The sequence below is a fragment of the Cynocephalus volans genome, chromosome 12, assembly GCF_027409185.1.
Source record: "Cynocephalus volans isolate mCynVol1 chromosome 12, mCynVol1.pri, whole genome shotgun sequence".
Classification (NCBI taxonomy): domain Eukaryota; kingdom Metazoa; phylum Chordata; class Mammalia; order Dermoptera; family Cynocephalidae; genus Cynocephalus; species Cynocephalus volans.
Genome location: NC_084471.1, coordinates 28,030,837 through 28,054,513, shown reverse-complemented (window position 1 = coordinate 28,054,513; position 23,677 = coordinate 28,030,837). Strand labels below are relative to the sequence as shown.

The following is a 23,677-nucleotide window of genomic DNA, read 5'->3' as shown; positions in this document are numbered from 1 at the left end:
GGCCATAGTAGGAAGGATAGAGTCTTAGACCTCACTCAGACTGAACAACAACAGGACAAAGTTTAGAAAATGATAGACACCATGTTTAACATGAGTATTAAGCAAAATAAATACTGAAACACCAACCAAGATTGATGTTTTACTCTGTTATTGTAATCGTTAATTAAGATGTTTTAAGAGGAAGAATTCTCTAGTCGCCATAGAAAGGTGTTAACGTTCTGATGTTGCTCTTTCTTAATTGTCAGACTTTTTGATTATAAATTAATTGCAGAATCTAGGAGTTATTCATTCCATCTTAAATCCTGCTACTCCTAGAGGGCAGAGTACTTGGAAATAATTTTTTATCTGAAGGAATAATTTTTCTACGTCTGCATTATTTGTAGTGCATCTAAACTATTTCTTCGTGACTTCCTTCTTGTACAGACAATGTTGTCCTCAAGGGACCTTTTACACTCTCCTCAAATCTCTGTCCTTGGTAACCCTAGTCTCTGTAGTTGAAAACTTTACTGGCAAAAGTTTTTGGTGTTTCTTTGAATTTATCCTCTTTTCATTTGTTCCTTACTGAAAAAGATAATTTTTGTCCCTTTTAACATGATCTCCTTCCATCTTACATCATTCATACTTCTCGTAAATTATTAAATATTAACACTTGCTTGGCAGTATGTTTGGTTTGGCTTTTTTTTTTCTTGTCCATAGAACTAAATCAAATAAAGGAAAATGACTCTCACCTCTCATATTGAAAAAAATTTTTTTAAAAAATCCCTCTCTTCCAATCTCCTTTCTTTGTATTTTTAAAGGCAATGATACATCTCTAAAGAACAGTAAGGCATTTTTTTCTAAGTGTGATTTGTAGATTCTTTCCTACTTGCATCATTGATTTAACTAAAGGAAGGAAATTGTTTTTGTCTATGAATGTACACGTGGACATTATTTGTTATTTTGATAATGGAGCTTGCTGTCTAGAATAATTATATGTATTATTATATCACCTTATTTTTTCTTAAAATGTGTCTTCAGTTTCAGTTTGTAGAACATAAAGCCCTAAAGTTGCATTATTTAAAATAATGTAGTTCCAAGTAGGAGGTGAGATTAGAAGCATAAAAAATTCATACTTGTATCACTATATATAATAGAAAGAATATTTATTAATGGCATTATTACATCACAATGCTATTGACATAGAAGACTGACCATTAAGACCAAAGCTAGTTTATCACCAAATATGCAAAAAGAAATCACATGTTTAATATGAATTATAAAAATTATTCTTGGGGAACAAGTCTGCTTTTTTCTGTTTGATTTGTATTCTTTCTTCTATTTTGGCTTCTTCACATATCCTAAGGGCTCCAATATAGATTTAAATTTTTTTTCTTTTTTAAATCCAAACATTACAAAAAAATAGTAAATAGGTCTCTCTTTTGTGTATTTTTATTGCATTTATTAAAATGCAAGTCCGTTTGTTTCAAGCTGTGATACACACAATGCTTTATTATTTTTTATGGTTACTTTGGTATTTTATGCAGTTATATTAAAGGTTTTCACTTTTTAAAAAGCATTGCAGAAAGAGGACTATACTAGGAGTCAGGACACTGATGTTAATTAGCAATGAGATTCTAAATGAATCACTTAATTTCTCTAGCATTTGTTTCCCAATTGTAACAAGATAATTCTGTATACCAGATCATCCATTAGCATAAAAGTTTTCTTAAATCGATTAAGGGATCTAAAACTATCTGCTGGGTTCAGTAAATGAGAGTAAGCCCTTAGAGGCTTCCATTAATTAGGAAATACAGGAAGAGAATCTACTCATTTCCAGTCTATTTTTAATTAGAAACCCTGACTCACTTTTGTTTTCCCTGTTTCTGTTCCAGATGTTCCCTAAGTTCCTAGAAGCAAATCATGCCTTAAGGATTTAGTAGAAAATGCCTAGAGCTCAGCATACCCCACCGTACCCCACAGGGACACAGTATTAGCATGCCTAACTTCATTGCCTTTGGATTTTTTCGAGTCTTGCTTAAAGTATCCATTGAGACTTCCTGTTGTTGCCATTATACCCACTATAGCAAATCAAATGCCCACTAGTCTTTATTTGAAATAATGTATTTGAGGACGTCCTTTATTTTTAAATCTACATTGTAATTTATGTAGCTGATAGAATATAGCCACCTATATCTTATTATTGAGATTTTGCTGATTAATCCACAACCTTTAATCTCATATCTCTTTAAGACCTTTATTAAAATAGATTTTTCTACTTCAATATATATCTTGCCTGTCCTTGTTTTACTTTTCCTTACAGGGTCTGTCTTTTATCTTTACAGAACCACAAGTTATGCCTCTCCTTTTTTTTTTTTTTTTTTTAATTTGGGATAAGGAGAAGATGACCAATATGGTTGGATGTGATCTCATAATATCCAAGCCTTATTTTAACGTTTATTGCATGCAGTTCTTACACCCAGCATTTTACCAAATGTGCTTCACATTCTGGCCCTTTCATTTGTTTGTTTGTTTGTTTGTTTGTTTTGGCAGCTGGCCAGTATATGGGGGTCCTAATCCTTGAGCTTGGTGTTATCTACATCCTGCTTTAACCAACTGAGCTTGGTCCTTTTTTTTTAAGTAGTTGAAAATTATAGTTTTTCTTCCTCACCTTGCTTCTGATCTGCATTTAGTAAGTGTCCGATATATACCAATTAATTAACCAGATTTTAAGTAATATACAGGGGTAGCATCAGTACCCAGGCGATCTCAATCTACCTTTGCTATCTTCCTTCCACTTAGTTAAGACATGTTCACTGTTGCTGTTTATTTTTAGTCAGTTGAGTATATAAGCTAAGTCAGTTTTCTCCCTTTGCATCTTTTAGTTTTTCTTTTGATGGGTATGTTTGATTTTTGTTTTTGGACTTAGGTACTTCAGTACATTTGTGCTATTGTATGGAAAAATCGTAAAGTTACCGTTTTTAAAACTTTGCTGTTTATACCATGTCATAAGAGATTAATTGGGTAGGATGCATTTCTTTGGAAAATATTAGAAGCCTGTATCCAGGAAAATGTATGAATATATGTCTTGGTTTATAAAAAAAAACTTAAATAGACCCTAACATTAAATAACATCCTTTGAAGGCATTTTAAAAACTCCACTTTTTCTGGTACTTCTGCAGTTGCTGAGGACCAGCACTGAAGAAATAATCTTCAGATTTTTTTCAGAGAGCTGCTTCTGATAGGAAAATGCTTAGTAATGACAAAGGCACGCCCTCCAATTCAGTGGCCATTTTGTACTGTAGTTCTGGAGAAACAAGTGGGAATCATCAAAGAAAGAAGGAAATAGATCAAAAAAGGAATATGGATAAGAGGCATTAAATTTTTCATCTAGGTCAACTGGAGAAATTAGAACTATGCTGTCTGTGAGTAATTTAGTTGGACCAATTTTTATCAACGCTTTTAGGTTAATCTTTTTGAGTTCTATGATTAGATTTTGCTTTGTTGATATTGAGGAACAATTAATGCTTGGATTTGGAGCTCTGGGTATAGTAATTTAGAAGTTACATTGAAATGTATAAACTCCAAGAAGAATTTCCTATTATTGTAAAATATCTTTAAAAAAATTTTACAGGATACTATCTTATGATATTATTCAAGGTTTAAGGGAGGGGAAAGGCAGTAAGTAGTTAATTTCAGATTATATTTTCTGATTGTGTACTTAATTAAAGATAGGTGAAAGGTCTATAGAAATTCACTCTATTGGGAATATAATTAATAGTGATGAGGAAATTTATTTTCTATTGCAGAATTTTGTTGATTTTGACAGTTTTAGCTCTTTAAATTTCTTCATTAAAAATTGAAAAAGTCACTGCTTTGTATAATTTGGTAATGACAATCTATATCATTGGTTTATCTTGTGTTCTGCAGCTATCCTGGAAAGAAAAAGGGAAATCATAGCAACTGACAATGGGAGTTTATCCTTTTCAATAGTATTTTCCAGAAAAGAGAATTGCTGTTCTGTATGCGATAATCACATTTAGATTTATTGCTTTAAGCTATATTCAAAGATAAAAGATTATTTTAAATAATTAATAATAACTAATAAATATTGATATCTAGGCATCATATTCTCCTGTCAAATCCCTTTAACTGCAGATATTTCTTCCTTAGAGATTTTATTTTGAATAAAAGATCTTTTAGAGGTTTTCTTGGCATGGTGGAAACTTTTAAAAGTCTCTCACTTACATTATACTCTCTATATAGCACTTTTTTCTAGAGAATTTAAAAGTTGATACAAATTTTTAAAGAAAAGTTACCTGTAAGTAATTTGGTGAATTCTATAACTTGGGAATGGAAATCAAAGGTTTATTGGTCCTTTGAACCATGATGAACACAGATTCCTGTGGGTGGGAAGTCTGCATTAACAAAGTTACTTATTAAACATTCCACAGTTTTGGGTTTCTGTGCCAATGCTTTGTGCCTCATACTGCCTTCTCTGTTAGTAGCTAGGGTGCTGTGTTTTCCTATTGCTTTTTGTGTTTAATACAGACTGTAGAGCCCAAATAACATCTGACATCTAACAACAGTTATCATTTTGCCAGACCTAATAGTGTGGTTCTTATATAGTACTGACTTTTTTTTGGCAGCTGGCCAGTGTGGGGGATCCAAACCCTAGACCTTAGTGTTATAATGTCACGCTGTAACCAACTGAGCTAACTGTATACTGCCCAACGTTATCCTAATTAAGTTTTTTTCCTGGGTCTTGGTGTTATCAGCACCATGCTCTAACCATCTAAGGTAACCCACCAGCCCTGAGTATTGACATTTTAAATAAAGTGTAATAGTTGAAGTAGATCATTACTTTTGATAATGGAAAAATGCCCAGGATCATTCTATTTATTTGCTAAACTAACACCTAATTGGACTCCTTTTTTAATAGGCCTTATGGGTACCTTTTTCCACATGAATAACACGTGAATATATTCTCATTGTAAAAATTTCAAATAATACAGGGAAAGCATCAGGTCTTTCTTTTTCCTCCCCTGTTCCCTCTTTTCTCCCCAGAAGTTACCACTGTAGTCACTTTGGTACGTTTCTTTCCAGATCACTTTCAGTGCAATTACATTCATATATGTGCATGTGTATATATGTGTGTGACATACTTTGGCATACTTTTATAATTATATCCATAGGCTAGATGCCTGATAGTAGAATTAACTACTAGGTCAATGGATATATGTGTTTATATTATTATATCTATACTCCCACTAATAGTGTATGAATTATCTGGTCCCCCACACCCTTGCCAACCTAAATATTCTCAAACTTCTTAATTGTTGCCAACTAATGCATAAAAATTATATTTGTTAATTTGCATTTCTTCAATCAAGGGTGAGGTTTAACATGTTTTCATTTATATTAACCTATTTGTATTTTTTTTCTTTGAACGGCCCCTTTATATAATTTGCCCATTTCTGCAATTTAAAAAAAATATTTTTCTTGTTGGCTTATATGGGCTTATTGTAAATTAATTAATTGTGTCGTATATTGGCCAAATATTCTCTCCATTTCCAATAAGAGTTGTTTTTTAAAAGCCCATTGAGTTTGGTTAGAGTGCAGTGTTGTAACGCCAAAGTCAAGGGTTTGGATTCCAGCCAGCCAGCAAAATAATAATAATAATAATAATAAAAGCCCATTGAAGGCTGGATGGTTAGCTCCGTTGGTCGGAGAGTGGTGCTGATGATGCCAGTGTCCAGAGTTTGATTTCTATACTGGCCAGCTACCAAAAATAAAATAAAAGCCCACTGAGGGCTGGTTAGCTCAGTTGGTTAGAGAGTGGTACTGCTAACAACAAGGTCCAGTGTTCCATTCCTGTACTGGCAGCTGCCGAAAACAAAAACAACCCCCCCCCCCAAAAAAAAAAAACAAGGAGCTAGTTTTGAAAGTAATTTGCAAGAGTAAAGTACTGTTGTCTTTATAGTCCTGAAAAATCTTTGTGGCCAATTTCTATCTAGCCTTGTGGTAATACGAGGCAAATGTCCTTACTAAATATTTACATATTAATTATAGCTTGTCTGAAGCAAAAATAAGGTAATTGGAAATTTTTTTTTTTTCTTTTTCAGAATTTTTATTTTTATTTTTATTTTTATTTTTTTTTGCTTTTATTACTTTTATTTTATTATTATTTTTTTTTTAATTTTATTTTGTCGATATATATTGCGGCTGATTATTGCTCCCGGTAATTGGAAATTAAAGTAGATAGTATCAGAATAAGACTGACCTATTTTGAGACTTTAACTTAATTTGCTAAATAGTTTTAAAATTTCAAGTCAAGTTTTTGGTTAAAAAAAACACAAAAATATAACAAACTATATGCCATAGTACATTAGACCAAGTTAATGAACTTGTTTACTCAAAATTATTTGTAAAGTAGTAGGGTAGATAACAGCACTGAATCTATCAAGCTGCCTATGTTCAAATTTTTGTTCTGCTATTTACTATCCTGTGAACTTGGGCAAGTTACTTGGTCTCTCTGTACCTTGGTTTCCTTTCATATCTAAGAAGAGCCATGCTTATAAGGTTATTGCAAAGATGAGACAAGTTTGTACATAAAAATACTTAGATTAGCGTCTGGCACAGTCTGGGTGCTCAATAAATGTTTGATACGGCTGTTGTTTGGGGACAGATGGGTGGGGAGAAAACCAAACCTATAGTATATTTCCATTTGTATGAAAATTTTGAAGGCTATTCATATATACATAAATAGATACAAATTTGGAGGGAAGGATTCACAAGCTAAAGAATGTTTATTACCTTTTAGGGTTGAGACTAGGTGTCTAGAGTACAAACAAAGTTATTTCTCATTTTTAAAATCTTTTTCTGCTTTTTACATTTTTAAATTTAAAAATAGCAAAATTGTAAAAAAAATTCAATGAGGTTGAGCAGTTGAGCTTAAAGGTTTCCTTTTGTGGTGAAATAAGTTAATTTCTTGTATATCCCTAAAGAGAAATTAATAGAAAATTAAAGTGACTCTAGTGCCTGACACATACTAGGTACTCAGTAAATATTTGGGTAGTGATAAATTAATAAATGATGATTGACCCTTTACTAACCAGATGATCTTTCCACTGGAGTGCTGTTAGTACTCAGTCATTGGTAGCTGCAAGAATAGATAATTTGTGAGGAACCGTTATCAGAATTTGGCCTGTAGTTTCTGCAGACTATAAGTTGCTTTTCTAAAAGGGTATGGGGCTCTTATCAGCACCGCACTCTCCTGAGTGAGCCACAGGCCAGCCCCTAAAAGGGTATGGGGCTCTTAGATCAGCTGTTCTGGAAAAGGGAAGGAGAGAGTCTATAAGATGCATCAGGGTTAGTGTGGAAAGAGTGTGGTTGGTTCAGACCAGGACAGAGGAAGTGACAGAGAAAAACAGAAAGAAATATTGTAACACAGTGACTTGAGCTGCAAGATAGATGCTGGGTGTTTCTTAGCGTGATGTAGGTGCTGGATTGTGGTGGGCCTGTAGTGTTGACATTGATATTGATAGTGTTGTCAGTAGACAAAGGAAACCACTCAGTAAAGTATCATTTGTGGAAGAGACTAGGTTTATTTAGATAACTTTCCTAGTAAATTATGAAAACAGCTGCTAGACTACTAATTTTTTGTGATTTTTCAATCTGTGATTCCTTGTAACTCCAAAACAAGTTTCTCAACCTTTGCACTATTGACATTTTGGGCTAGGTAACTCTTTCTGGGGGTTGTCCTGTACAATGTAGGATATTGAGCAACATCGAGACCTCTACCCATTAGATGCCAGTAGCACTCCCTCCCCTCACGCCCCAGTTTTAACAATGAAAAATGTCTCCAGACATTGCCCAGTATTGGAGGTGGTAGTGCAGTGACAAGGTACTTTGAGAACCACTGCTTTATAAGGCATCGTAGTCTTTTTATTTCTGTAGTTTGTTTTAACTGTCTTGGTTAATGGTGATTTTAAAATGTTGCTCCGAAATCACATAATTGAGAATTGCTTATTCCATAAACTTTACATTAGTTTGTGGAAAGAAAATGTGAATAATTAAAATTGGCAGGTAGTTAGACATTTATTTGTACCTTATCTAAGACTGGAAACTTGAAATCCTGTTGCTAGAGGATACCTTTGACATTTGTTGTCCTTAGTGGAAGTATTGAGAGGCCTGGTCCTTGTTGCAGGAAGTCTGTAAGTCCAAATATTTGTCCAGCATTATCTGAATATTTTATGTGAATATATAAAATAACGTGTACATGTTATAGTAGTTGATGCATATGTGATTAATTCACAAATTCATTTAAAGGGGTTACTATATTAACATTTGCTTTGTGTCATATTCTCTTTCAATAGACATTAAAAGTACCACTACCATTATATGGAAGTTTGTAAGATTTGAGTGTTTTAAAATCTAATAAGCTGATCTTTTCCCCATATTAAAATAAGAAGTTGAATTTTCCCAATTTTACATTTTTTTCTATAATATTTTCTTAAGCCTTTTATACCATTACCTAGGAAAACCGGGCATCTGATTTTTTTTTTAAAGACATTCATTATGGACTTTAAAATTATGTATAAAAGGAGAGAATGATACAATGAAAGCTCCATGTACCCATCATGGAGCTTCATCTTCAGCAGCTGTTACCAAACTGTCTCATCTATTCCTCTCTCACACCCACTGTTTTTCTTGGAGGGTTTTAAAGCAAATCCCAGAAATTACCTAATTTCACCTGTAAATGTGGTAGTATGCATCTCTAACAGATAAGTGGTCTTTTTTTAAGTGATAACCCCAACACAATTGTTTAACAATATTAATAATAATTCCCTAATATTTAATACCTAATCTGATTTTGGACTTCTTTGAGAATCAAAAGTGTCTTCAGGATCCAAACAAGATCCATACATTGCATTGGGTGATAGGTACCTTCAGTCTTTAGCTATTTTCCCCACCTCCTACATCTTTACTATGTCATTTTTTGTTGAAAAAAGTGGGTAATTTGATCTGTAGAATCTCCATATTTGATGATTGCATAGGATAACATGGCATCTGATTTAGCACAAAATTCCATATTTTAACATACCACTGATGCTGGGAGGAGAAGGTCTGGGGAGGCCTGACAGCAGGCCTCAACCCATCCTGTCCTCTTACTAGATTCTTGACTCTGCCACAGGAAAGAATTTAAGGGCGAGTCACAGTAGAAAGTGAGAACAGGTTTAATATAACGAATAAGTGATACAGACTTCATAGACAGTGTGGCCTAGCTTCAGAGACTGAGCAGGGCCCGCACCAAGTTTAATACAAAATAGAAATACAAACTTAAAGTTTAGCACAAAGAGCAGGCTGGCTCAAGAGAGTGAGCAGCTGTTTGCTGAAAGTAAGTGTGATACAAAAAGAGAGCATATACACCTCTGTTGGGGAAGTGCAGATTGGCCCCAGGAAAGTGAGCAAAAACCCTGCCTTCTGTTGGGATTTAAATTTTTTTTAAGTTTCACTATTTAATACATATTCGTGGTAAATTCCACTTTAGTGAGCATGCTCAGCTACTAGGATTATATAACCCCTTTCTACTGACCATGCCAGCCACTGGATTCGCATAAGTCAGCCTCCTGAGGTCTCAATTTCTCCATGTTGGTGCTGAAAATAGGTCCAACAAGTGATAGTAACTCTCGTCTAGGGGAGGGCCTAGCAGAGCGGCCTGAGACCTTGGGGAGCAGCTTGAAACCCAGAGGTGTGTCCTGAAACCCAAACTCAGGGAAACTGAGCACCTCCTATCTCACCACTTTTTTTTATCGTCTTTATCAGAGAGTGTCATAAGTTTTATTTTACCACCTGAACAAGTTTATAAGCCCCATATCATTCTTATTTTGTACTTAAGGAAGCTGAGACCAAGAGAGGATTTTCCTGAAACATAGCCTACCTGGAAAGTACAAGACCACTCAGTATTTTCCTCGGTAATGTTGAAAGCCTGATAAACCATGATCATAGAATGAAACTTCTTAGCAAAAATCTCTCCTGCTTTGTTTTGTTTTATCCCCTTGTGTAAATGTTGCCTGGCACATAGAAGATGTTATCAATAAGTATTTGTTATTGAAAGAATTGTCTAATTCTGCCATCTTTGGCCTACAAGCATACTTCAAAAAGTTCATGAAGTAGTCGTATTATCTTTTAATTCTATTTTTCCACAAAATTTTTCAAATATCCTTGTATTTCTCTCTGGCCCTAGACCTGAAAACCTACTACTTGTTCTATCTAGAAGGGTTTAAAGTAGTTTAGAAGAGTAAAGCTAATAATAAAAGCATTTTACCAACATCATCTCCATTTTGGAACTGGTTAGTCTTCATTTTAAAATGCAAACCAGCAATAATGATACTGGCACTTCCACAAAATACATCATAGATCATGCAGAACAAATTCTGCACTAAGTGAATGGTTAAAACTTTATGTATCCATTAGTGTGGGGTCTGATATCTTTATGTGGTGTAGGGGCAAGAAGTGCCAGTAGCATAGGACTTGAATGAGTCATTTTCTCTAAGTGCTTGCTCAGCAAAAATTTTGGAGGTTCCTGTCTATTTTTGTTTATTTTTCTTGCAGAAGTATGTTTCAGCCACCCGAATAGTCTTAGCACCACCAAAAGGCTCTTGGCTATTTTTCATCCAGCAAAATTCTTCCTGGTGCTATGATTTGTATTCTCTGTCAGCTAAAATTTACGGGAATAGTGAACCACTAGGATTTCCTGAGGAGGAGCTCCCACATGCTGTGTCTGAGGTTTCTCATATTTCTTTTGGCTGCAGTAACATTCTTCAATACTTTGAAATTATAGTTTGAAAACTCTTCAAAAAACAACTTAACTAAAACATTTGTGATTCTGTTTTGCTTGATCCAAGGAAAAATGTTATAACATAATAGAGAAAATTACCCAGTACCACCTATTCTTACCCTCAACGCAAAAAAGTGCCTTTCTAAAGCTGCCATCAATCTGAAATAATATTCACTATATGTAAAATAGACATTTCTGTATATTTATTAGTTTATAAGCCTAATAGCCCCCAAACTCTAAATATAGTGGTTAGGACAGTTGCAATAGAGAGCCTCACCTTGCTGTAAAAGAAAAAATAAAAAGAAATTATATTGGATGATCAGGTTTTAAAACTAAGACATCATTATTTGCCTTTTTCACTCTCATTCTCTTGTGCATGTATAGAGTACAAAAAGCTCAACACTATGGTTTCATAATCTACATTAAAATTAACCTTTTCAAAACTATCACTTGTTGAGTTTTGGTATGGCTATCGTTTGATAGAACAATTTTCAGAAAAGACTGTTAAAATACTTATCCCTTTTCAACAACAAATCTGTCTTAAGGCTTGATTTCTTTTGTATACTTCACCCAAAACAATAAATTGCAACACATTTGAATGCAGAAGCAGATATAAGAATCCAGCAATCGATCTTCTATTAAGCCAGACAGTAAAGAGATTTTAAAAAATGTAAAACAATTCACTCTTCTCAATAATGTTTTTCATTTTGGAAAACTTTTTTAATGAAAAATATGTTGTTTACATTAACATTGTAATGGGCTTATTTTTAAGTAAAATAATAAATATTTAAAATTGTATTCAGTTTTAATTTCTAGTACAATAAATGTCATTAGATATTTGCATAAGCAAAGGCCTTTTGGGGCTCTCTATAATTTGTAAGACCCTAAGGGGACTTGAGATCAAAAAATTTGAGAACTACTAGTCAGGATGGGATTTTCTGAGATATATGAAATAAATACACAGGTTATTTGGCAGTTTTAGAGAAAAGTGATGATAATTTTATCACCAAACATTTAAAAATAATTAATGTAAAGTAATAATTTCACCAAAAATCTCCTCTGCATTCTTAAAAATTACCCATGTGCTGCAAGGTCTATCTTGGTCAGTTCATCTTGGCTGACCTTCAGTTAGTTAACGTAAGGGGTGTTTGTTTTCCATTTGTGTGTTGTTGCTTAAATTTTACTTTTTTTTTTTTGGTTGAAAAGTGATTGAAGCATAAAAGTAGAAATAAAACAGTAAAATAAATGCAAACATTCAGAATGCTGTCATAAATGTAATGAATAGAGCTTTAGCGTTCATACGATATCTGGGTTTATAGGTGTTGGGAGGTTTGCACTAATAGCTAAAATAGAAAAGTGCAAATATGAAATACAATGGTAGCAGTCAAGAGTGTGCTGCCTCATTGCCATTGAATCTTTAACTAGAAGAGGGGTCAGCAAATTAAAACTCTTGGGCCAGACTCCCCCCGCAGCTGCCGCCACCACCATTTTTGTGTGGCTGGTGAGAAAAGAATGGTTTTGATGTTTTAAATGGTTGGAAAAAATATCAAAAGAGTATTTTGTGACACGTGAAAATTATATGAAATTCACATTTTGGAGTGCACAAGTAAAGTTTTATTGGGACATAACCACACTCATTGGTTTATGTATTGTCTGTGACTACTTTCACACTACCAGACTTAATCACTTGTGACAGAGACCATATGGCCTGCAAAGCCCCAAATATTTACTATCTGTCCTCTTACAGAAAAAATTTGCTGGCGCTGAGTTGGAGTAACTCCACTTTGATCCCTCTTATTTATTGTTCTTCCCCATGGGAGTTCATTTAAAGAACAGCTTCTATTGCCTTAAAAACAAGTTTTTTTTTTAAAGTATGTAAACTTTTCAAAAGGTCAGCCCAAACAAATGAACTAGCCTTCTTGTTCTTTTGCCTCTCTGGGGCAGAATAGAGTGGGGTTCACAGTCCAATTTGAAAATACAGGTTGAGTAATTCAAGGCAATATTTGAATGTACATTATGGGCAATATAAAGGTAAACCATTTGTGCCCACGGAGATTTTAAATCTGTTACAGGGATAAGAAACATATTTCTCCTTATAATTTTTTTAGCATTTGTCTTAAAAGAAAGATTAAATGGGGCCAGGCTGGGGGCGGGGGGTGGGGGGGTGCAAGCAAACAAAGATTAAGCATAGCTTAAAAGGAAAGTATTTGACTCCATTTTTGTTTTATTATATTGATGCCAAGCAAACTGCTACCAGTCTAGCAAATTCCTATTCTTCCTCATTCTTCCTAACTCAAGGATATATTCCCTAAAAGTCTTGGTCTATTTCCATAGCATCCAATACATTCCTGTCATTGTTGATTTGCTTGGTGTCTCTGTACTAAACTACAAGTATGCTCCTTCGGTATCTTCTCAATAGACACAGCAGGGACTGTGTTTTATTTTAGGTAGTATAGTATAATATTTCAGAGAGTTGGCTTTGGGGTCAGATGTGTCAGTCAGTCTTGTCTCTCCTGCTTTCTCCAGCTGAGTGATTCTGTTTCCTCATCTGTGAAATGGGAATAACCATGATAACGATCATAATAATACCTCTTAGAGTTTGTTGTGAACCTTAACAGAGATAATGCAAGTAAAATACTTAAGATTTTGCCACGTAGAACTTTTGTTAGCTGTGTTGTGAGGTTTTTGGGTTATTATATTTCTCACCTTAACATACAATCTTTTTGAAGATTTAAATATTTCCTTGAATGTAAATAAAGGTTTATTTTTAAACATGTCATCAACTTTGTGCTTTAGAGAAGGTTGAAAGTTAAAATTAAATCTTGTTATTTATCCAGAAAGAGTTGTGCAATAGATTTGCATCTGATAGTGGCAATGATATTTCTGTTTGACGGAGTTGGGATGATTCTTCCTTTTTCCTTTGCTCATTCCATGTATTTTATATAAAGTTAAAGTATAAATTGTGTGCTTACCCTGTGCCAGGAACTGTTCTAAATACTTTATATTAATTTAGCTCTCATAAGAACTCTATGAACTAAGTGTTGTTATTCCTATTTTTAGATGAGAGAGCTGATGCATAGAAGGATTATAAATTGCCATAGGTTGCTTAGCTAATAAGAGGCAGAGTTGGGATTTGAACCTATATGTAGTTTGTTTCCAGAGTTTGTGTTCTTAACCACTGTGTTGTAATGCTTTTATTAGCAATTTTCTCATTTGCCATGTGCTTGTGTGTCAGATACAGCTTATCTATGATAACTCTCTTGAAGAGTTTTTGTTTACAGTGCTGAGCATGTGGTAGATGATACATATTTGTGTTCGAATGAATTAATCAATATGATGGTATGATAACATTATAATTAATACAATCATCGTTTAATTCTTTTTGGCTTCGAGTAATAACTATTTTTCACTGTAGATCCTCTTAGGAACTATTTCTTCTAAGAGCTATAAATATTGGCTATGAAGCAGTCTACTCTAAGACTACAAAAAAGCAGTCTACTCTAAGACTACAAAAATTTGGGCAAAGAAAGTGATTAATCTATTTATAACATTCATTTTTTTCTTACTGGTACTCGATGAAAAATGATCTTGAAATTGCTTTATTTTATATGTCTCTTTCAGAATTCTCCACTTTACCAGTACTTACAGGACCTGGGACACACAGACTTTGAAATATGTTCTTCTTTGTCACCAAAAACAGAAAAATGCACAACGACAGAGGGACAACAAAGGACTCCTACAAGAATCCTGCCGAAAGTAAGAAAGCATGCTCATTCTTTATCTTTACCTTACTGACTATTTAAGCTGCTTTTTCCCTTACCCTCACAAACAAAACACTTCATAAGCACCTCCATGTCCTTCCTCACACTGCAAGACTTTATTTTTTATTTCATCAGTAGTACAAAACTGTCTATTTAGATAAACATGAATCCTTGCTGTTTTGGACTATTTTGTGGTAAATTATATAAGGTGAGGAAATGGATATGGTTGAGGATTAAAATATATTATTTACTTAAATATTAAAGTTATCCAGAGGGAACCAGAAAAATATACTAAAATCTTACAAGAACCCAACAAATAAGAATCCCTTATTAATTGGAATTTTTTTCTTTAAGTCTTTTTTAAAAAAGAGAGCACAAATTATAAGAAAACAAATGGACATTTCTTAAACATTTACCTCAAAATTGATGCCTTTTATATCTAACGTATTATATACTTTTATATAGTAAATATCTCATAGTTGATGTACAGCATTGTGAGGCTGAGATACTGGAAGAATCCCATTAATTATGTTCTATAAAATGCATTTACCAGATTCATTTCTGTTCTATTAGCCATATCTACTAAAATCAGAAAATATTCCAGCACACTTCGATTCAGTTTTCTTTTTAATTGAAACATATTGATTTTACATATTTTTGGGGTACGGAGTTATATTTCAATACATGTTTAGTGATCACATCAGGGTAGTTAGCAAATTAGTTATCACAAAAATTTATCGTTTCTTTGTGATGAGAACATTTCAGTTTTAACCAAAGGGATTCTAACTTAACCGAAAAAAATATAACCACATTACCCCATTCCTTGAGCATTCTAGTTTAATCAATGTTTTATTACAAGACTCAATTACTCTTGGGAGGAGGCATTTAAAATTTTCAATTAGTCATACTCTATTATGATAGGGAGGGGAAAACATGGATCAGCAGAACGATCTTTTCTCCTGGTCTTAAACACCTAGAGGATCTCTTCTCCTACTCTTAAACACCTAAAATGTGAGGTTGCCAAGCTGACCCATTAATAGCAGCAAAGTAAGCATGAGAGAAGTTTTTTTGACTAACACCCAGAAGGTGGGAGTTAGGAAAGTTAGTTCACATGGATTAAAATCAGTTTTGCTAGTCTTCTGTATTTACCCTTACTCCCCTTGCCTGTTTCAAGTATGAATGTTCCAGGGAAGGGTTTTGGAAGCAAACCTAAAGATGTATCTAATAGGCTAATTACAGATTAAAACTTGGATGTGAAATTACTTGGCAACACAAAACAAAGAATGGCCGAGGGATAGTCTCGGGTCAGGAGATGGGCATTGACCTCTAACTTTTTGTTTTGTTTTGTTTTCTGGTACAAACTTGGGTTTTGTAGGTATTTCATCCTTATCATTTCTGACAAAGTTTTTCATTTATAGAAATGTTGTTGTTAGTTTATAAGTAAATCAAAGGAGACTTTGAAATTTCAACCTTTCAGAAATTGAGGAACAATAAAAAGCATAACCAGAGGATGTTTTTAAAAATTACCAAATCTAGAAAGTTTGTTTAATCTTCATATTGCACATCTCTAATTTTAGTACATGTGCTGCTGAAGCGAGCACTATATTGCAGATTTCTAACTGTATGAGCTATATTTTTTTTATACTGGATTATTTTCTAAATCTGGGGGCAGCTAAATTTTAGAAAGATGTGTTGAATTATTTAGTTCATTCTCAGGAAATATATTTTTAGAATTGCCCCCCAAAATTCTGTTTAAGGAATGAAGTATCAGTTATATTCTTTGGAAAGCAATTTTTTGAATAGTATGAGTACTTGATGAAACAGTCATTAGCATTAATTGCCCTCTCTTTTTTAACTTGTGTTTTTTTATGTGCTTGTAAAGTACTTATTGAGTAGTCTGTCCTGGTATCCCTACCATGACTGTTCATTCTCTTTTCTGGTTTCTTTCCTATGATTATTCTTATACCTTCCTACATAAAGTTTTGGCATCAGGCCTCTTCTCTGCTTGGTCTGTTCTTCTGAGTGGTCTCATCCTTCTTGCCTTCATTGGCCACTTATGTCCAGTGAAGTTCCAGATGTTTGTTAGACATTTTCACTTGCATGTGCCCCAAGAAGCCCCGATTCACCATGTCCAAAACAGGACTGCTTTCCTCAGCCAAACAAACAAACAAAAAACATATTCTTTATATATTCTCAAATCACTGTCTTGTCACTTATCTTACCATTTCCCATCACTCCTGCATTGCTTTGGTCCCTAAATGATATATCAAGTCAACTTCTGTGTCTCTTAAATCTAACCCTTATTCATTACCATTTTTGCATTCATTACCTAGTTCAAGCCTTTGTAACTATTAAGCTGAACTATTAAATATCCTCCTAATATTGCTTCTTGCCTACAGTTATTCCCCGCCAGTACATCCACCAAACTATTGACAGTTTTTTTTTTTTAATGCTGATTTTATTGTTTCACTTCCTTGTATAAAAACTTTTCGTGGCTCATCACAGCCTACAGAATAAAGTCTAAACTATTATGGGTTATAAGACCAAAGTCCTTTAAAACCTATTTCAATGTACTTTTTAAACTTCATTACAAATCCCTTCTATTCTCAGGTCATAATTGTTCCTGACTCTGCTACCATCCCTGTGGCATGTGCTTCTATGTCTGTCTCCTTTGCTAATAACCCTTGCCTGGAGTGTTCTCCATTCCTACTCATCTGTTATGACTTAGCTACAGTGTTAGTTCCTCTCTGACCTCCTCTTTTCTCATACTTTTCCAGACTTTACATTGTTTTGTAATTATTTGTACCATCTGTTCTTCTGTATTAAGTTCTTGAAAATAGCAGTCATATATATTTATTTTTGTTCCCATGACCCTTTGCAGTACCTGTGATATAATAATCACTTAATAAATGTAAATTCCATTTAATGGCATGCTCAGGGAATGGGCTATTAAGGTAAATTGAATTTTTGGTTGATTCAGTAATATAACTTTTATTTCAGTATGTGACAGTTTTTCTAAAATGATTAAAATATCTTTTGCCTTAGTATTGTGGAATGAAATGGTCTTAATATTTGAGAACTTGGAGTACCCTATGGTTTTCATTCTGAAATAAATACCATCATCATGTTGACATAGATAGTACTGTATATAGTGTTCCTGAGATAAATGAGCTACATCAGGATGACTTCTGGCTGCTCTTTAAAAATCAGATTTCCAGGCCTCAGTCTAAACCTATTGAATCAGAATCTTTAGTTTGGGGTCCCAGGAATGTTTCTAACTAAAATCCCCAAGTGATTCTTATGTATAACTAAATTTGGGAACTAATAAGGAGAATGAGACATATTGAAGTTTTTCTGCTATTTGGGTGAGGTTTAATAATCCTATACAATGTCATTCATCTTCAGCGAAGCATCCTGTTAAAAGTGGCTCAAACCGTCAAAAATTGGATTTTTTTTCCTCAGTGCAATGAGAGCGATGACTTACTTCACAAGTTGGTAAGTATTCACTTCTTTTTGTCATTTTTCAGGGCTCCAGTTTATTAATGAGAGAATCAATGAATCAGTATTTGTTTTGCTACTGATTTGGACAGTGACTGATTTTTATTAGAAATTCCGCAATAATTGGGGACCTTTTAATTTGGGCTTATTGGTATTGTTTATAGCTCTTGTAAGAGGTTATTAGGCACTTAGGATGGAATATTCTGGTAGTTATAGAAACCTTATTTGTTAGATTACTAATTTATTGCTACCATCTTCCTCCATTGATAGGTATTCTCAGTAGGGAAAGAAATATATCTATTAGTGGTATCAGTTCAGTCTCATAGGGCTGATCAATCACAGAATTTCCCAAAGATTTGAAAGAGTCAAAACTGAGGGTCTTTGTGATTCCTGTGAAGCTTTCTTTTTTTTCATATGTCTGCTGTAAGATATTTGTTGCTTGGCCCCTGACCCCAAGGGGGTATATTTTAACCTTCTTATACCTTAACAATACAAAATCCAGGTAGTACAGGTAAAAAAATGCATGTTATAACATTCTCATGGCTTCTAGTAGAAGTAATCAAATTACAAGTAAGCAGGTTTCAGGATCCTCTGCTGGCCTGTGACCTTAAGAATTATCATTCTTGTAAATTAACATTTGTGAAGAGATTGTTTACAAAGTGCTTTCACATTTTGATTTGGTAATCCAAACAACATTGTATGGTTTAGTATATTTTAGCAGTGAGAAAGCCAAGGTTCAGGCAGGTCAGTTTGGTTTAATAATTTATTAAGTGAATTATTCAACGATGTTTAACTAGAAAGTGATAGAGTCAGAATTTGAACCCAGATCTCCTGGTTTCAAAGCCCATGCTCTTTCCACTATAACATACTACCCCTCTTGCTTGAGGATTATTATTTTTTGACTGACTAAAATTACTTTTTTAGCAACCCACATTGGCAAGTTCTCTGTTCAGGGTTTCATCTTTGTAGAAGGTGTGTTGAGAAGGTCAATGAAGTGTCTTGTCATCTACGTAGAATATCATCTTTATCCAGGTGGAGCCATCTCATTCTACAGTGATACTAGGACTGTGGTAAGGTATATGGATCATATGCATTTTTCTGTGGTTTAATCATAGTCTACATAGGCCTGGTCTTTTCATTCTCGGTTCTTCATCACTGGCCACATGTTTCATGTCATGTTTCACTATAAAGTTCCAGCTTCTGTTTGCATCCCTTTCGTGCCTATGTTATGGGGATTTATAGGAATATATATCTAAGAAATAGTTTACTAGTAATGGAACAAGGAATTGCCCAGTTAGCTTCTGGTGTGAGATTGTTTGACTTTTTCCACTTGGTTGTGATGTATTGTAAATTGTGTTAGCTATACAGATATTCAGACAGGCCCTCTTTCTTTTTTATAAAAATATTGGCAATTGCTCCATGATATCTGAACACTGTTCAGTTTATAGTACTTTTCTTAAAGATTATAAAAAAGATTCCTTTATAGCAACAATGATGGTAGTGGTAATAGCAGTTTTTAAGTGCTTTTTAGCCTATAGAGTGCTTTCACACATGTTACCTCACTTGATCCTCATATCAGCTTTATGAAACAGCAATATATTAAGAAGTGTGTAAGATCATTGAAGTATATTGGCACATGAAAAAGTTCCCTTCTCCATCCCTATGGGAAAAAAATAGAAATCTCTTTATTCTTTAGTTGTGCCTTCTCATATGCTTTTCATTCCATCCAGGCAGAAATCTTCCTAAGTTACTTTCTCATGCCACTTCTCTATTTAGATCCTACGAAGATCTCCATTATCCAGCCAATCAAGTCCAAATTTATCACCTCAGCATTAAAGAGTCTGCATAATTTGACCCTAACCTACCTTTCCAGCTTTGTCCACCAGTATTTTTTATCAGTGAACTCAGTCTTCCTTTTCCTTTATTCCATACTTATTCTGTATGTCTATGTTTATGATATTGTACTGTGGTGGAATTCATTCCATTTTTCTCTCCATCTATTGGGATCTTTTCAGTAAGCAGTTCTACCTTTTCTTCAAGGCTTTCCCAAAAACTTCAGCCTGCCTATTGGATCTCTTATTTTCTGCATCAATTTAGTAATAATTATCTGTGCTATGTTCTGTAACTCTTTTATTGTATTATATTCAGTGTGTGCTTTTCCTTATTGTGTTTTAATTAGTTTATGTGTAGTAACAACACTAATAGCTAACATTTATATAGTGCTTACTATGTGCCAGACACTGTTCTTAGTATTTTACATATGTTGACTTATTTAATCCTCACAACAACCCTATGAAGTAGGTACTATTATTACCCCCATTTTGCAGACGAGGAAACTGGCACAGAGAGGTTATTAACTTGCTTAAGTTATGGAGCCAGGATATAAACCTAGGTACTAAGTCTTGGCACTCAAACTTATTGAGGGTGAGTCAAATTTTACATACTCTTAGTACACCTCCTAGCAAGCACATAGCTCCTAACTATACAGATGATACTTGCTAAAATTTATCAGAATTGTACCGTTTCAATTTTTTCATTTGTTTGAAACTTGAACCTGGGCTTCCCAGTCCAAACAGGGTCTGTTTTGACATGTTTCTTAATTTGACAGGTGTCCATTTTCCTAGTAGTTAGATTGCTATATTATAACACAGTTTCCATATTTTCTGTTCTTATTTTTATAATTAAAAAGTAATATATAATTTTTATAATTTATCCTTAAGAAAGAAACTTAATGCATTAATTTAATCTGATTCAATTTAAACAACTATAATTATTAGAATATAGTTCAAATTTTTCATTTATAGAGGCAATCTAATCAGTAAGATTATACTGCTTTAGTTATTTGGAGTGACTTGGTTCCTTTCAAGTTCATTTGTACGTATAAATGATGGTAGGTTATTGGTTTGTCACACCCTTGAATGAAATATTCCCAGAGCTATCAGTTCTGCCTCTAATCGTGTTGGTTGTTGGGAGGTGTTATTCTAGTTTTGCAGATGGGTCTGATGCCAAGTTGAAGAAAGTGAGTAACTGATTAAGCAGAATCTCTATCTGTGAAGAGGGAGAGCTCCATCGTACGTTAATAGTTATCCTCCTCTCTGACAGCCTTATCCTTCATCTAGTTAGGCTTCTTTAGACTTACCTATAAAAGGTGCATGGAAGTCTCATAAAAGGTATGGCATAAAGCTTTTATAGCAACAGTTTGATTTCTAATACTCGTATTTGAATATGACTGTATCTAACTGGAGAATCCAAACCAAATGGTAATATCAATATGTGAAGATTCATTTCAGAGATTACTTGAAAAGCTACCATGCTCCATCTCCTGCCCAGTCATTAGTATAAAGTGAGTTTTACTGTTCTTTCTTTATGAAAGTGGGGTGGGACATCAAATAGTTAAGCGGTTTCTAATGTTAGGATCAGGATTGTGAGAAGAGGAGGCAACTGTTCAAACATGAAACATGAAAGTGCTGCAGACTTATCTGCAGAGTGTGTCAGTAGATAGTAAAAAAGCCACAAAAGGCTAAAAGGAAAATAAATATTCCATTGAGAAGATGTTCCCTTTTTAGATTGAAGATAAATAAAATATATCCAAATAGGCTTAATATTAAAAATATTCTTCTCCTTCTCTAAAAGTGACATATAACCATGATCAAGAGGTTATGTACTCAGTTTAATATACGGATTTCCACATTCCTACTTCAGTCCGCATTATGATCAGCCAGGACTGTAATCTGTGGAGTCGGAATGATTAACTAGGAAAAGCAAACCTACTGCCTTCAGACCCTAGGCCTCACTGATTTTACTTTAATCGCTAAAGGCCTTGTCCATTAAAAATTCACTTATTTTGATCAAATAATAGGATCACTGTATTATCAAATTTAATACAAAATAAAACTTCAGATTTTCTGTTGAGGCAGACTATATGCAGAGAAGCAAAATCAACTACCAAAGACTTAGGATTTGAAATTGTAATTCTGAAAAGTTGTTTAATCTCTTTGGGCTTTGGTTTTATCCTCGATAAAATGGAGAGGAGGATGATAATGGACATCACAGGGTTACCGTGAGGTTGAACCTATCTGCCCTAACACAGCTACCTCATCTCTCACCTCTCCACTACGTGCACTGTGCACACAGCTAATATCAGATTAAATTTACAATTCCCTAAATTAGAAGGCTTTTGTCCTGTCCCATCTCACTACTCTTTCATCTGATCAATTCTTATTCATTCTTTAAGACTTAGCTCAGGATTCACCTCTTTTACTTTCTCTGACTTCATTTCATGTTTGGTCCCTCTGTGCCATTTTCATAGTACCCTAGGTATACCTCATTGTACTCCTTTGCACATTATATTGCAACTGTTTGCTTTTCAGTACTGTTAAACCATGAACTCTTTAAGAGTAGAGACTTGAATGTCTTGTTTGTTTTTTGTGTCTTCAGTGTCAAGCATGGTGCCTGGCTTGTAGAAGATATTCCTTGATAGTCGGATAGAAGGAAGAGAGGAAGGAATAAATGAGCTGGTATATGTGAAGGCATTTTGTAAACTATAAAGTGCTATGCAAATGTTAGTGTGGTTTTGTATTACATTCCTTAATGATGTATTTTTTAGTATTTGAATGTCCATTTTTAGAAGGCCTTGATCCTGCTGATATAATTCTTAGATATTGGCTGAATTTTTATAGTATCCATGGATAACATCTTCTTTGTTGCAGGATTACGTTTTCACGTTGTTTCCTAGCAATTTAATTAATGAGGCTTAACTAGACAAGTTTATTAATCTGTAATCACTTTACATCTGGTTATTAAAAATTTATATTTCACATCTGGTGACTCAATCATGACTACCTCAATCTTTATCACTGCACATTTACAGTGAAAGTAAAACCCCATCTATCATACTGATGGTAGATTGAACTATTGTTTCTTCTTCCTGGAGTCTGTACTGAAAATAAACACTTCTAAATTTTCTTAGTACATTTGGAGCTTAGCATTTACTACAATATTATGTATGTATTAATACCTCTCTTCTGGTATTTTAATGGCAAGGATATTGGATTCCGACTCGACTCACTACATACCATCCTGCAACAGGAAGTCTTGGTACAAGAGGATGTGGAGCTGATTGAGCTGCTTGATCCCAGTATCCTGTCTGCAGGGCAACCTCCACAACAGGAAAATGGACACCTTCCAACACTTTGCTCCCTGGCAGCTCCCAATATTTGGTACCATCCAGAAACATTTATCCGTTGAATGCTTACATATGATTTACAGGAAATTCATCATGCTGACCATTGTAAAGGCATTATAAATATTTCGTACACTTAGCATTACAATTGGTTTAATGATATGCCAGAGGTAAAAAAAAAAAAAGTACCTTTCTAAAGTAGCTACTATTTAAAATAAAGCTGGAAAAAAATCAATTTGATTGGTATATACTGTGTGCCAAAAGAATTTCTCTCTGTACACATGTGTACATGCAAACCTAGCCTGTTCTTTATTTTTCTATATAATTAATAGATTTTATCATAACCACATTGTAGAGACACCAAGTATAGGATGGGACATGGAGGTAAACAATTGATTCTTGCTATGTTGGCTGAGA

At 34.0% G+C, this 23,677-nt stretch overlaps 1 protein-coding gene across 3 annotated transcripts in view; it reads left to right on the top strand.

Annotated features, from left to right (window-relative positions):
• Window positions 1–23,677, top strand: part of VEZT (vezatin, adherens junctions transmembrane protein) — a 62,725-nt gene that overhangs the window by 8,925 nt on the left and 30,123 nt on the right. For 2 of the 3 annotated variants that reach the window (XM_063075208.1, XM_063075209.1), the window contains exons 2-4: window positions 14,441–14,575; window positions 17,986–18,075; window positions 23,122–23,297. In XM_063075208.1, coding sequence (XP_062931278.1) covers window positions 14,441–14,575; window positions 17,986–18,075; window positions 23,122–23,297 — 401 coding nt within the window. Of the gene's footprint in view, window positions 1–14,440; window positions 14,576–17,985; window positions 18,076–23,121; window positions 23,298–23,677 lie in introns of those variants that run through there. The other variant, XM_063075210.1, reaches the window with a different exon arrangement.